The 15,157-nt window shown below is 41.0% G+C and overlaps 1 protein-coding gene across 2 annotated transcripts in view; it reads right to left on the reverse strand.

Annotated features, from left to right (window-relative positions):
• Positions 1-15,157, reverse strand: part of ipo11 (importin 11) — a 234,206-nt gene that overhangs the window by 139,330 nt on the left and 79,719 nt on the right. Inside the window, exons 16-19 of one of the 2 annotated variants that reach the window (XM_021606535.2) lie at positions 5,115-5,241; positions 1,494-1,527; positions 1,295-1,335; positions 987-1,103 (exon numbers count right to left, since the gene is read on the reverse strand). In XM_021606535.2, the coding sequence (XP_021462210.1) occupies positions 987-1,103; positions 1,295-1,335; positions 1,494-1,527; positions 5,115-5,241 (319 nt within the window). The remainder of the gene's footprint in view (positions 1-986; positions 1,104-1,294; positions 1,336-1,493; positions 1,528-5,114; positions 5,242-15,157) is intronic. The other variant, XM_036980135.1, reaches the window with a different exon arrangement.

Here is a 15,157-nt window from a genome sequence, read left to right on the forward strand (position 1 = left end):
CCCTTCTTCCCGCCCTCCCTTTGTGAGAGCTCCGCGTTTGAATGTCTTGCACCGTTACACATTTTTAAGGAGCAGAGGGAAAAAGAGAATCACAAAAAGACAGACAGCTTTCAAATGCAGCCTTTTAAAGAAGATGAGAGGGAACCAAGCCATTCTAAAAGGGTGATTTGTAAATTCAGAAGAGAAAGCGAGAAGAAGAAAAAATCTCCCATCTCCAAGCCATGGTTTCATTATGCCTTTTCTACCCCATTATTTCTTTATTTTTTGCCTTTAAGACTTCCCTGTGAGGTGTAATAGAATATTCATGTGACTGCGTTCTCGCTCACAGGCAGTTAAGACAGGCGATTTAAATATAATGACAGTTGACTGGAGTGGAAGCCATTTATGAGGGAGTGAAGTCAAGAGAGCATTGAGGAGAAATAGAGTACCCCACTGAAAAATACAAAGAATAAAGGTCATCAAAGGCTGACAAACACCGAGTAGATTTAGTAAAACAATCCGATGGTACTATTATAAAAGTGCTAGAAGGTCAAAACAAAAACGGCGAGTGAGAACTTTCGTCGTGCTCAGTTGAACTCGGAGTTCACTTTATGACTTGTGATGACTGACAAACACATCCTCAGCGGAAGGACGGCGGAACCCTGCAGTTGAATGCAACTGTCCGAGAAAGTGATGATGTGACTGGTTTATTTTGCTCTTAGAAAGTAGCTTTGTTTCCTCTAGCCTGAGGGAGAGCAGGCTGAGAAATGTTGCATCCCGGTTACATGATGGTTGTTCTTAACAGCAAGGGCTGTCTCCTAATAAATCAAAGGCAATGGATGCCACTGTATTTCTTTAAATATAGTGGCGTTTTTTTAACCCAGCTACCACATCAATTAGATGTGCATATCCTAATGTGTATCCTGCCATGACGTATACCATGACCTTAGTAAAAACAAAAAAAAAAACATTTTAGGCAATGAGCTCTTTGGGATTTGACCCCTCACCTGGATGTTAACCCTCTCAATGACACATGAGATCACATGGAGGACCTGCATCTTAGTGTCACACTCTGTCACCTGCTGCAACAGCTGGAATAGCAGGCTGAAAATAGACTCCAGATACTAAAGGGTGAGAGAGGGAGGTAGAGGTAGAGAGAGAGGGGAAGGGAGAGCATTTTAACATCCCATTATCGCATACCATGCATTTACCCTCAAAAAATGTAACTAAAAAAAGCAAGGCCAATAGAAGACGATTAGCAACATTCTTTAGCAACATTCTTTAAAAACATTTCTCCCCTAGAAAAGGCACTCACCGGTAAGAACTGTTCTGTCCGGAACTCAAAGTCGTCGACAGGTGACACATTAAGGAAAAGAAACTGACAGGTCTTACAAGAGGTTCATCTTCACAGAGAGACTTCACAGTGACAGGAAGAGAGGTGCATAACAATATCGATTTTTGAAAGAAGCAAAACATTTGTATTTCAGCAAAAATAGATTAAATGAAAAGGATATTGAGTTTCAGAGTTGTGGCCGTCTCGATCCGCACCTTTAGAACAAAAACAAAACATTGGTATTCTGCCAAATATGTCTGGGATGGGGCTGAATATGGAGCTGTACTCACAGTTGAGAAGACCGACTAAGAATAAGAGATGAACTTAAGGTTTTGTTGTTGGGGATTGTGATGAGCGAGGTAATTAACCGAAGTGTCAGGTTTTTAAACAAATAATTGACAGACAACTAATTGACAGAATTGAATGACTTCAATTCAATTCCGTTCAAATTTTTTCAGTGAGCTCAATGGGCACATTGCACAGTTTCTCTAGAGATAAATCAGATCAAGTCTGAACTGTAGGGAGTTGTCGTTACCAAAAAGCCAATAGTATACACCGCAGAAAATGTTATCAAACGTGGTAATTAACTACAATGACCATAATCCATTGCTCCAAGTTGCCCGGTCTGTGCATTTATTTTATACCTGCTACGAGAAGAGACAGAAGAATGCACGATCGAGAGGGAGAGCAGTTGCTTCCGGAGGTACACTACATAACCAAAAGTATGTGGACACCTGCTCGTCGAACATCTCATTCCAAAATCATGGGCATTAATATTGAGTTGGTCCCCCCTTTGCTGCTAGAACAGCATAGGCAGCAGCGCTATAGTGATGAGATGATGAATTGGAATTAAACAGGTCATCAAATAAAACGTAATTTACACAACTTAAATATTTTATTCAAGTGAATAAGTGATGGTTAATAAGTGCTAAGCAGTAACGGACAGTCATCATCATCACGGGACTTTTTATTCTGTGTCGTTTCAGCATTCAGCCCACATAATGCATAGTGCATTTCATGTTCAAAAATAAAATAATCAAAACTAAAATTGAAAAGAGAAGACTTGAGAATACTGAAGTAAAGTGCCACTTTCATGGGGAATTGTAAGACGTCCAGTGTTATTGACTGTCTCCTCTGTGTAATCTACCACTGCCAATGTGATGAAGCTCACGTCTACGACAGAAACAAATGATTAGACCTAGGAGAGGAAAACAAGTCTGGGGCCGGAGTGGAACAGTGGAGTGACTACAACCTACTGTCAGTGACAAGAGTTGAGCAGGAGTGTGTGTGTGTGAGAGTGTGTGTGAGAGAGCGTAGGGCCTTAATCTCACTGCTAATGTTAAACCAAGTACGGCGGGCAGTCAATAAAAGCTCTGACGCAGTATCGGCCCAGCAGTTGAATAGCCTAGTCCAAAAGTCATCAACAAAAACCATTACGTGAAAGCACCACTTTGAAACCCTGCCTTGACAATCATTCAAGTGTATATATTTTTTGTCTCTGTGAACTGTATATTGAGCATACATTGCACATTCGATGAATTAATACTAGTCGGCGCCTATATTGACAAGACTGCATACGGGCCGACAATTTGACACTATGGCAGTAAATGAAAAGAATGAACGTGCTTGGTGCATATAACTTGAGAGTAATACCTACGTTTGCTCTGCTGCTTTAGAAACACTGAATGCCACCCTTAGTGAGATTCCATTCAACTGATAAGAATAAACTGCATTTCCTTTCATTCCTGTGACATCTACCGGCTGGGAGAAGCAATAGGCCTAGTAGAGCTTTTGCATTCTCGGATTGGCAAGCACTGGTCTAAAAGGTGGGCATGAAAAGGCCAGCAAATTGACCCTGTTACCGGGCAGAAGCAGACAATGACATTTAAATAAGAAAATCTCGATTCTCACATCTGTTCAGTTTATACACCTCGGAAGATCGATTTCCTGTGCGTCTGTGTTCCCTTTCTGCAGTCAAGGCAATCACCTCCATTTCGTTCATTTGTTGTGGGTAAGCGATACCAACTCAGACATCCCACAGCATGGATAATAACTACGATGCTCACTAAAGACGTCAGTGAAATCAGTTCTTTTTTTTAGATGTTCTACAGCCCTTCTCTAGCTTCACCCTGCTATTCTACAGAGCTCAGATGACGGAGTGACAGAAAATGGGCCACAATGGGCTGAAGAGTGCCACTGCCACAGCGTGAAGCAGCCTTAATGGTTATGGGAACTTTCTTTCCGCTGAGTAGAGGCAGGGCTTGGCAAATTGAAGGAATCAGAAATGTCACCAGGAAGTATTTTCAGTCGAGGTTTTGGTAAACAGGGCAGAAATCAGATGGGTCTGAAAAGCAAGGACGAGGACTGAGGAATTGGCAGCCAGCTGAGCTGTCTACAGGGGATGGATATCTATGACTGGTGTGACTCACCTCATAAATATCACTGATAAATGCCCAGTGTGTGGTCCAGTGTGTGTGTGTGTGTGTGTGTGTGTTGAGCTTTCTCATGCAAAAATCCCTCTCTTTTATCATCTCTCTCACTCTTTTTCCCTCTAAACATTTTTCTAAATACTAAATGCACAAACAAAATTACAGAATTTCAAATACACTTTTTGATCACGGTCTACCAAACCATGCAAATTACTTTACTTGCACACTTAAAAGGCAGTAATATTACACTTATTACAGGGCAGTATTTATAACATTATTTAATAATAATTACTTTGGAATAATGTGTAATACTGTTAATTGTTTCCTAACTGAATACATTAGTGGTCCACTTCCGTTCAGAATGACGAGGTGATTGGTTACAAAACATTCACGTTACTGGACAGGGGACCAGGTTATTGGTGTCTGGAGTTATTGATAACCAGTAGCTGGTTTGATTAATAAGTTTTCAGAATCAGACCGTGAGTGGCTATCATCAATTACTCTGACGGTAATACCGCCAATCAGGGCCCCAGCAGTCCCTAATTGAAGGAGGCAGTATTGATCAGAAGGTATACATAATTTGGACGGCTAGCCTGTGAGTAATCAATCGAGAACCATTCCATGTGCAGAGCAGAGGGACTTTAAGGGTGATGCATGAGTGTTGTCCAACTAATTCACGTAGAGTAAGGTCAGTACTGTATGTGGACCAGACAACACATCCCACGCTGGAAACAGTCCTTCATGTGAGTAGTACAGGCCGACACAGCAGCAGAGGGTGGCTAGCCGACTACAGTTTGCAACTCTCTACAATCATTATTATTGAACACTCCCCAACCACCCACACTCTTCATGGAAATGCTGGTCTGTAATTCTCTCTCTTCAAGTGAGAGATTTGTGTGTGATTGGGCACTGTGGGTAATGGAGGCAATCTCAAGTCTATTTGGGGGAAATATCAGTTCTGAAGATCATTCAGCAGACTGTTTAGAAGAAGACTTCCAAACAGTGTTTCAGTTACAGATGAAGCTAGAGATATGTCAGAGCAGAGTTGACTCTAGGACACTCTGTATAGAGTATTACAGGCTAATTAGCCAAGTAAGCCATCATGGATGCAAAGTTTATTAGAAGCAGCTTAGCAATTAGCGTACTACAAGTGCATCATGTTAGCATGGAGTTAATGTCCTGAAGCTCACACAACATAGATTTCCAATTAACAAGCTCTGGCATCTCGGCAGAACTAACTGGCCATTTGTCCTGCCTTGTAAAGTGTGTGAATAACACTTGTTGCTACTAAAGGACCAGTAGTCACTATATTAACCCTGTCTAACAGCCTAATCATGGCTTTCATTACTCTTTAGTGTGTGTGTGTCTCTCACCACTAGGTCTGGGTCCTGCATGAGGTTAAGGATGACCTCGTAGAGCAGCGGCCGTAGTTCGGATTTAAACTTCACTGAAATCCACTGACCTATGAGCCAGATCACCCGCCGACGAATCAGCTTGTACCTGGAAGCAGAGGGAGGGGGAGAACCAATCAGCTTGTGCCAGGGCTGCGTTCAGTACGTTTTTACATTCTGTAACGTTCAATTGAACGGAAACGGTGCAGTAATGAACGACCAGTTGAAAAATGGGGGAGGGGTCAGGTGGTGGGTTGTCAGCATGGCCAATGCCCTTTAACTACATCACGCATTGCTTCAAGCCACACCTCGCCACACCCACCAAATGGGAACAAACATACAAGAACATTTTGGGGAAACATGTCATTCAGTATAAACCATTCCGCAATGTGAAGTAGCAAGCATTCAAGCGAACAAAACGCACCTCTGGATAAACAGAGGAGGAGATGACAGTGAGGCGTTGATACACATTCATATTGTGTAACATAACGATAGCTAGTTCGCCGATTGGGAGAGCTACACTAGAGATCGAGCAGGTACTGTAGCAAAGCACCCATCCCTTAAAACCACCCCCACTCATTATGTAGGCTGAAAGACACTTAACATGTCACTGATCTGTTTTTAACAGGGAACTGGTGAATTAGCAGCAATTGAATTAGGCTTACATATAGAATTAGAGCACATAAAGATAAAGGCAAATTCATTTTCACTGAACAAGAACATCTGAAAATTCTAGAGCCGTGTAGTGTTTTGACAGTAATATAAATACACACACATACATATATACAGTGGGGCAAAAAAGTATTTAGTCAGCCACCAATTGTGCAAGTTCTCCCACTTAAAAAGATGAGAGGCCTGTAATTTTCATCATAGGTACACTTCAACTATGACAGACAAAATGAGAAAAAATAATCCAGAAAATCACATTGTAGGATTTTTTATGAATTTATTTGCAAGTCTCTGAATGTCCCTGAGGGGCCCAACCAGTGCCTGGTCTTGAACTTGATAGAACATCTCTGGAGAGACCTGAAAATAGCTGTGCAGCGACACTCCCCATCCAACCTGAAAGAGCTTGAGAGAATCTGCAGCGAATAATGGGAGAAACTCCGCAAATACAGGTGTGCCAAGCTTGTAGCATCATACCCAAGAAGACTTGCTGCCAAAAAGGTCCTTCAACAAAGTACTGAGTAAAGGGTCTGAATACTTATGTTAATGTAATTTCACACTCGATACAGTCATTGTCAGAGGCACCTACTCATATTTAAACTGTGTGTCACTGTGGAGACAGGTCATCGATCACACACCTTAAATCATAAACATTTATGAAGGCAGACAGTGTCAAAGAGCTTTACAGCAGAATACCAAGTAGAACACAATAAATAAAAAAGGCATGAACAATATTTTTTCTGTCGTTCAGGCTGGTGTCAAGACAAGCATTGGCATAAAACAGACAAAGCGAATTCTCTCTCATAGACATGGATTCATGTTTAGGTGAGGGGGGGGTCAGAGGGAGGGTCTTGGCCTGCTCTTCATGGCTCACTACAGATGGAGTCCTCTTCCTGCATCTGACCATACACCACCGCAGCCAGTTTCAGAGTACCAGACCCGCCACAGGCTCCAAGGCCGATTAGCGCACGCCTAATGCATTGTAAACTACCGGAACATCAGAACACTGGCCCTGGAGAACAGAGTTGGCACTAGAGTCCTTTATAGAAGCACAAATCCTGACGTGAACCCATGCAGGCAGGCACATCATGTGAGCACTGACTACCACGGTCTGATAAAAACCAACTGCCTCTCTCAAAGGCCTTTTGGCACTCTGCTAACGCGTCGTAAACTAGCTGTAGAAACAGACACAGATCTGGAATGTATTCAATTCAATGGAGAGGAGAAAATGGATCTTGCTTTCTCCCTCCCTCACCCCTCCCAGTGAGTATTAAGAGCGGGCTGGCAGGTGACGGGTACAGGTGGGCCATATGTGGTGCCCTTTAAGAACACGCTGATCTGTCTAATCACTCTGCAGCATCATTCCTCTCCCTCCCTCCCTCCGAACACAGGTATGCCACATGTGGTGGCCTTTCCTACAACACAATGCAGTCTTATCCATCCACTACCATCAGCCATTACCCAGAGGGCCGAGCAGCACGGGCAGGGGGAAATGCCAACAGCAAGGTTGAGGCAGACGTGTGCACACACGATTGTCCTTGCCCGTACCAAACCACTGCCTGTCTGAGCGTCCACACAAGAAGGTCAGCAGAGAAAGCAGCAGATGCCTTTTAGCAACTGCCCTGGCTGGATCAGTCTCTCTTAGTATCGGTCTCTCTATTGGTCTCTCTCTCACTCTCCTATCAGTCTCCGCTGTCCCGCATTTCTCTCTTTTTTACCTTCTTACGTCTGTATACTTCCGCCCAGTACGGATGGCAGATAATGAACGGCTTGATTCCAAATGCCTTCTTCCATAATTCTCTGGCTCTGCTTTTCACCATACAAATACCCACACGGATTAACAAACACCAGCAAACAATTCAGCTATACACACTAAGGATGCATCCCAAATGGCACCCTAATCCTTATATAGTGCTGTAGTGGCAGATTGACCTATAAAAGATCGAGTTCCATTTAGGTTGCATCCTAACTAGATCGGTTGAGATCCAGACTTGCACGCTAAACCACTAAAACGGAACAGTACTAGGGTTAGGCGGTATCCAGAGTTTCATAGTCATACCGTCCTTCCCTCACCCCGGGATTTACAGTATTACCAGTTTAGTACACAAGGGGGAGACAAAAAAATTAAAAAGCCCATTGGGGTGTCTATTAATAAGAGAATGCTAACAAAATGTGCACACGTAATAGAACATTTCAATGAAATATGAGAGCAAATAACGAGAGCAAATGAAAATAAATGAAAAATAAAAAAGTCAATCCAGCTCATAAAGTTACACATCTATAGACAGGAACTACCAAATGTCATTTTTGGTGCGTTTAGACATTTACAAGCGAATATGAACAAGAGACATTGTGCAAATGAACAAAGTTTCGAGGCTTGCTTGTCTGAAGGAAGAACAGTACTGGCTCTCCAGCAGCATGTCTACAAGCTGTGTCTGTGTGGAGTCTGTTGTCGCTAGGACAACAGGCCTGCCATGCTCTGCTAAGAGGGGGGGGGGGGGGGGAGGGGAGAAGACTGACAAGAACAGAGAGGAGGAAAAAAAACTAGGAAATCAAGATAGCAGTGGCAGCTGTACAAATAACTAATCCAAAGGGCTTTGACTTCTCAAACACAGCAGAAAGCTAACACAACACATGTCCCATCACCTTATTAACTCAGCCACTTAGATAGCAAGTTAAACTTAGGGGTCGTGTTAAAACACAGAATTCTGATTTCACACAGGAAAAATAAATAATAATCTTGCTGCATTTTGTAAACATAGAACTAAAATGCTTCTTACTGTAATTTTTAGCCAGCCTATTTTTCTCGGGTAAAATGCTAGATTAACTTCAAGCAAAACATTAGGAAATGTAGCTGGCTTCATTCTTTCTATGATAGTCCTAAACATAAATAGGATGGCCATGCATCATTTTTTGCCAAAAAAGACCTTGCTTTTCATTGTACGCTCATTTACTTGTGTGGCTGCCAGCCAAATAGTGTTGCACTTCTGTTGTCATCTGATGAAAATGAAGCAATTTTCTGCCAAATGTGGTGCACTAATTTATTTAATTTGAAGGAACACTATAGTTGCACGTCCCTGATCACTCTATTGAAGAAAAAAAAACTGTTGACTTTCAATGTAAACACGTCCCACACACACACACACACACAAAGGCCAGAAGGGGACAGCATGACTGTGTTGCAGCATTGGATATGGAGACATATTATATATATATATATATATATATATATATATATATATTTGTCTTTATTTAACCTTTATTTAACCAGGAAAAGCCCATTGAGAGACAATCTCGTTTACAAGGGAGACCTGAAAGGCAGCAGCAATCAATACAACATTACAAAATGTAAAACAACACACAATCAGCACAACAACACGATCCAGCCTAGAGGAAACATTTACACTCCTCCTGAACAGTCTTGCATCAGAGTTTTAAACGCACTGAGGGGCACTAATACATCTAGGTGAAGCATAGATTGTAGACTATTCCATGACTCTGGTGCACAATAGGAGAAGGCAGTCTTACCTCAGAAAAGTCCCTGGGGACTGAGTAGCTTTAGCTTTAGTAGTTTTTGCTTCCTCACAAGATTATCCATCTAAACTTTAAAGGTCAGCTTGTCGTCCAACCATAAACAGTGCTTTCTGAAAGTATTCACACCCTTCGACTTTCTCCATATTTTGTTGTGTTACAGACTGAATTTAAAATGGATTACATTTAGATGTTTTTTTTTCATCACCAGCCTACACACACACATAATACTCCATAATGTCAAAATGGAATTATGTTTTTAGAAATTTTAACAAATTAATAAAATAAAAAAATCTGAAATGTCTTCAGTCAGTAAGTATTCAGGTGTGGAATTAATGAGCGTATGTTCGGAAATGTATTATTGTTACGTGATTGCTATATATATGCAGCTCACAGATCACTGCACCTGTACATAGCCCCTCTATAAATAGCCCAAACAACTCCCTCTTCCCCTACTGTATTTATTTATTTTGCTCCTTTGCACCCCAGTATTTCTACTTTGCACACTCATCTACTGTCAAATCTACCACTCCAGTGTTTTAATTGCTATATTGTATTTACTTCGCCACCATGGGCTATTTATTGCCTTTACCCTCCCATATCCCACCTCATTTGCTCACATTGTATATAGACTTATTTTTCTACTGTATATTTGACTATGTTTGTTTTACTCCATGTGTAACTTTGTGTTGTTATATGTGTCGAACTGCTTTGCTTTATCTTGGCCAGGTCGCAGTTGCAAATGAGAACTTGTTCTCAACTTGCCGACCTGGTTGAATAAAGGTGAAATTAAAAAAGGAAATATAAAAGCACCACATATGTAAAATGTAAAGTGTGATATGTAAAATGCACAGTGGAAGTCGGAAGTTTACATACACCTTAGCCAAATACATTTAAACTCAGTTATTCACAATTCCTGACATTTAATCCTAGTAAAAATGCCATGTCTTAGGTCAGTTAGGATCACCACTTTATTTTAAGAATGTGAAATGTCAGAATAATAGTAGAGTGATTTATTTCAGCTTCTATTTCTTTCATCACATTCCCAGTGGGTCAGAAGTTTACATACACTCAATTAGTATTTGGTAGCATTGCTTTTAAATTGTTTAACTTGGGTCAAACGTTTTGGGTAGCCTTCCACAAGCTTCCCACAATAAGTTGGGTGAATTTTGGTCCATTCCTCCTGATAGAGCTGGCGTAACTGAGTCAGGTTTGTAGGCCTCCTTGCTTGCACACGCTTTTTCAGTTCTGCCCACAAATGTTCTACATGATTGAGGTCAGGGCTTTGTGATGGCCACTCCAATACCTTGACTTTGTTGTCCTTAAGCCATTTTGCCACAACTTTGGAAGTATGCTTGGGTGATTGTCCATTTGGAAGACCCAATTGCGACTAAGCTTTTAACTTCCTGACTGATGTCTTGAGATGTTGCTTCAAAATAGCCACATCATTTTCTTGCCTCAGGATGCCATCTATTTTGTGAAGTGCACCAGTCCTATCCTGCAGCAAAGCACCCCCACAACATGATGCTGCCACCCCCGTGCTTCACAGTTGGGATGGTGTTCTTCGGCTTGCAAGACTCCCCCTTGTTCCTCCAAACATAACGATGGTCATTATGGCCAAACAGTTCTATTGTTGTTTCATCAGACCAGAAGACATTTCTCCAAAAAGTATGATATTTGTCCCCATGTGCAGTTGCAAACCGTAGTCTGGTTATTTTATGGCGGTTTTGGAGCAGAGGCTTCTTCCTTGCTGAGTGGCCTTTCAGGTTATGTCAATATAGGACTCGTTTTACTGTGGATATAGATACTTTTGTAGCTGTTTCCTCCAGCATTTTCACAAGGTCCTTTGCTGTTGTTCTGGGATTGATTTGCACTTTTCGCACCAAAGTACGTTCATCTCTAGGACACAGAGCGCATCTCCTTCCTGAGCGGTATGTTGGCTACGTGGTCCCATGGTGTTTATACAGTGCCTTGCGAAAGTATTCGGCCCCCTTGAACTTTGCAACCTTTTGCCACATTTCAGGCTTCAAACAAAGATATAAAACTGTATTTTTTTGTGAAGAATCAACAACAAGTGGGACACAATCATGAAGTGGAACGACATTTATTGGATATTTCAAACTTTTTTAACAAATCAAAAACTGAAAAATTGGGCGTGCAAAATTATTCAGCCCCTTTACTTTCAGTGCAGCAAACTCTCTCCATAAGTTCAGGATCTCTGAATGATCCAATGTTGACCTAAATGACTAATGATGATAAATACAATCCGCCTGTGTGTAATCAAGTCTCCGTATCAATGCACCTGCACTGTGATAGTCTCAGAGGTCCGTTAAAAGCGCAGAGAGCATCATGAAGAACAAGGAACACACCAGGCAGGTCCGAGATACTGTTGTGAAGAAGTTTAAAGCCGGATTTGGATACAAAAATATTTCCCAAGCATTAAACATCCCAAGGAGCACTGTGCAAGCGATAATATTGAAATGGAAGGAGTATCAGACCACTGCAAATCTACCAAGACCTGGCCGTCCCTCTAAACTTTCAGCTCATACAAGGAGAAGACTGATCAGAGATGCAGCCAAGAGGCCCATGATCACTCTGGATGAACTGCAGAGATCTACAGCTGAGGTGGGAGACTCTGTCCATAGGACAACAATCAGTCGTATATTGCACAAATCTGGCCTTTATGGAAGAGTGGCAAGAAGAAAGCCATTTCTTAAAGATATCCATAAAAAGTGTCATTTAAAGTTTGCCACAAGCCACCTGGGAGACACACCAAACATGTGGAAGAAGGTGCTCTGGTCAGATGAAACCAAAATTGAACTTTTTGGCAACAATGCAAAACGTTATGTTTGGCGTAAAAGCAACACAGCTGAACACACCATCCCCACTGTCAAACATGGTGGTGGCAGCATCATGGGTTGGGTCTGCTTTTCTTCAGCAGGGACAGGGAAGATGGTTAAAATTGATGGGAAGATGGATGGAGCCAAATACAGGACCATTCTGGAAGAAGACCTGATGGAGTCTGCAAAATACCTGAGACTGGGACGGAGATTTGTCTTCCAACAAGACAATGATCCAAAACATAAAGCAAAATCTACAATGGAATGGTTCAAAAATAAACATATCCAGGTGTTAGAATGGCCAAGTCAAAGTCCAGACCTGAATCCAATGGAGAATCTGTGGAAAGAACTGAAAACTGCTGTTCACAAATGCTCTCTATCCAACCTCACTGAGCTCGAGCTGTTTTGCAAGGAGGAATGGGAAAAAATGTCAGTCTCTCGATGTGCAAAACTGATAGACATACCCCAAGTGACTTACAGCTGTAATCACAGCAAAAGGTGGCGCTACAAAGTATTAACTTAAGGGGGCTGAATAATTTTGCACGCCCAATTTTTCAGTTTTTGATTTGTTAAAAAAGTTTGAAATATCCAATAAATGTCGTTCCACTTCATGATTGTGTCCCACTTGTTGTTGATTCTTCACAAAAAAATACAGTTTTATATCTTTATGTTTGAAGCCTGAAATGTTGCAAAAGGTCGCAAAGTTCAAGGGGGCCGAATACTTTCGCAAGGCACTGTACTTGCGTACTATTGTTTGTACAGATTAACTTCTTTTGGCTGGGGGCAGTATTGAGTAGCTTGGATGAATAAGGTGCCGAGAGGTGCCCAGAGTAAACTGCCTGCTACTCAGTCCCAGTTGCTAAAATATGCATAGTATTAGTATATTTGGATAGAAAACACTCTGAAGTTTCTAAAACTGTTTGAATGATGTCTGTGAGTATAACAGAACTCATATGGCAGGCAAAAACCTGAAAATAAATCCAACCAGGAAGTGGGAAATCTGAGGTTGGTCGTTTTTCAACTCATTCCCTATTGAGGATACAGTGGGATATTGGTCATGTTGCACTTCCTAAGGCTTCCACTAGATGTCAACAGTCTTTAGAAACTTGTTTGAGGCTTCTACTGTAAATGAGGGGCTCGTTAGGGCTCTTTGAGTCAGTGGTCTAGCAGAGTGCCACAAACTCGTGACACTCGTTCACATGAGGTAACTCATGTTCCATTGCTTTTCTACAGACAAAGGAAATCTCCGGTTGGAACATTATTGGAAATTTATGTTAAAAACATCCTAAAGATTGATTCTATACATCGTTTGACATGTTTCTACAGACTGTAACGGAACTTTTTGACATTTCCTCTGCTCCTAGTGAACGCGCTTCCTGAGTTTTGATTTGCTTACAAAACGCACTAACAAAAGGAGCTATTTGGACATAAATGATGGACATTATCGAACAAGCATTTTTTGTGGAACTGGGATTCCTGGGAGTGCATTCTGATGAAGATCATCAAGGTAAGTGAATATTTATAATGCTATTTCTGACTTCTGTTTTCTGCACAATATGGCGGATATCTTTTTGGCTTGTTTGGTCTCTGAGCGCCGTACTCAGATTATTGCATGGTTTGCTTTTTCCGTAAAGCTTTTTTGAAATATGACACAGCGGTTGCATTAAGGAGAAGTGTATCTAAAGTTCCATGCATAACACTTGTATATTCATCAACATTTATTATGAGAATTTCTGTAAATTTATGTGGCTCTCTGCAAAATCACCAGATGTTTTTGGAAATGCTGAACATAACGCGCCAATATATACGGAATTTTTTTAATATTAATATTAACTTTATCGAACAAAACATACATGTATTATGTAACATGAAGTCCTATGAGTGTCATCTGATGAAGATCAGGTTAGTGATTAATTATATCTCTATTTCAGATTTTTGTGACTCCTCTCTTTGGCTGGAAAAAAAAGCTGTGTTTTTCTGTGACTTGGCTCTGACCTAACAATCGTTTGTGGTGCTTCGCCGTAAAGCCTATTTGAAATCGGACAATGTGGTGGGATTAACAAAAAGTGTACCTTTAAAATGGTGTGAAATACTTCTATGTTTGAGGAATTTTAATTATGGGATTTCTGTTGTTTTGAATTTGGAGCCCTGCACTTTCACTGGCTGTTGTCACATCGATTCCATTAGCGGGAGCTCAGCCCTAAGAAGTTTTAAAGTGGTACCTTCAGGCATTTGGAAATTGCTCCCAAGGATGAACTAGACTTGTGGAGGTCTACAATTATTTTTTCTGGGGTCTTGGCTGATTTCTTTTCATTTTCCCAGGGTAAGAGGCACTGCAAAGAGGCACTGAATTTGAAGGTAGGCCTTGAAATACATCCACAGGTACACCTCCAATTGACTCAAATGATGTCAATCAGAAGCTTCTAAAGCCATGACATCATTTTCTGGAATTTTCCAAGCTGTTTAAAGGCACAGTCAACTTAGTGTGTGTAAACTTCTGACCCACTGGAATTGTGATACAGTGAATTATAAATTAAATAATCTGTCTGTAAACTTAATCTGTCTGTAAATTTAAATAATCTGTCTGTAAAATTGTTGGGAAAATTACTTGTGTCATGCACAAAGTAGATGTCCTAGCCTAAATTTATGGAGTGGTTGAAAAACAAGTTTTAATGACTTCAACGTAAGTGTATGTAAACTTCTGACTTCAACTGTATATGTACCAAAAAAAGGGTGTGGTGGCAGGCCTAAAGAAGTAAAAATGTGCTTAATGACTGGTAGGAGAAAACTGAGGATGGGTCAACAACACTGTAATGACTCCACAATACTAACCTAAATGAGAGTGAAAAGAAGGAATCCTGTACAGAATAAAAATATTCCAAAACATGCATCCTGTTTGCAATAAGGCACAAAACAAAAACTTTTTAATTTTTTTTTCAAAAGTTGACTTAAATTGGCTTTAAAATCTATGGCAAGACTTGAAAATGG

The sequence above is a fragment of the Oncorhynchus mykiss genome, chromosome 6, assembly GCF_013265735.2.
Source record: "Oncorhynchus mykiss isolate Arlee chromosome 6, USDA_OmykA_1.1, whole genome shotgun sequence".
In the NCBI taxonomy this organism is placed as follows: Eukaryota; Metazoa; Chordata; class Actinopteri; order Salmoniformes; family Salmonidae; genus Oncorhynchus; species Oncorhynchus mykiss.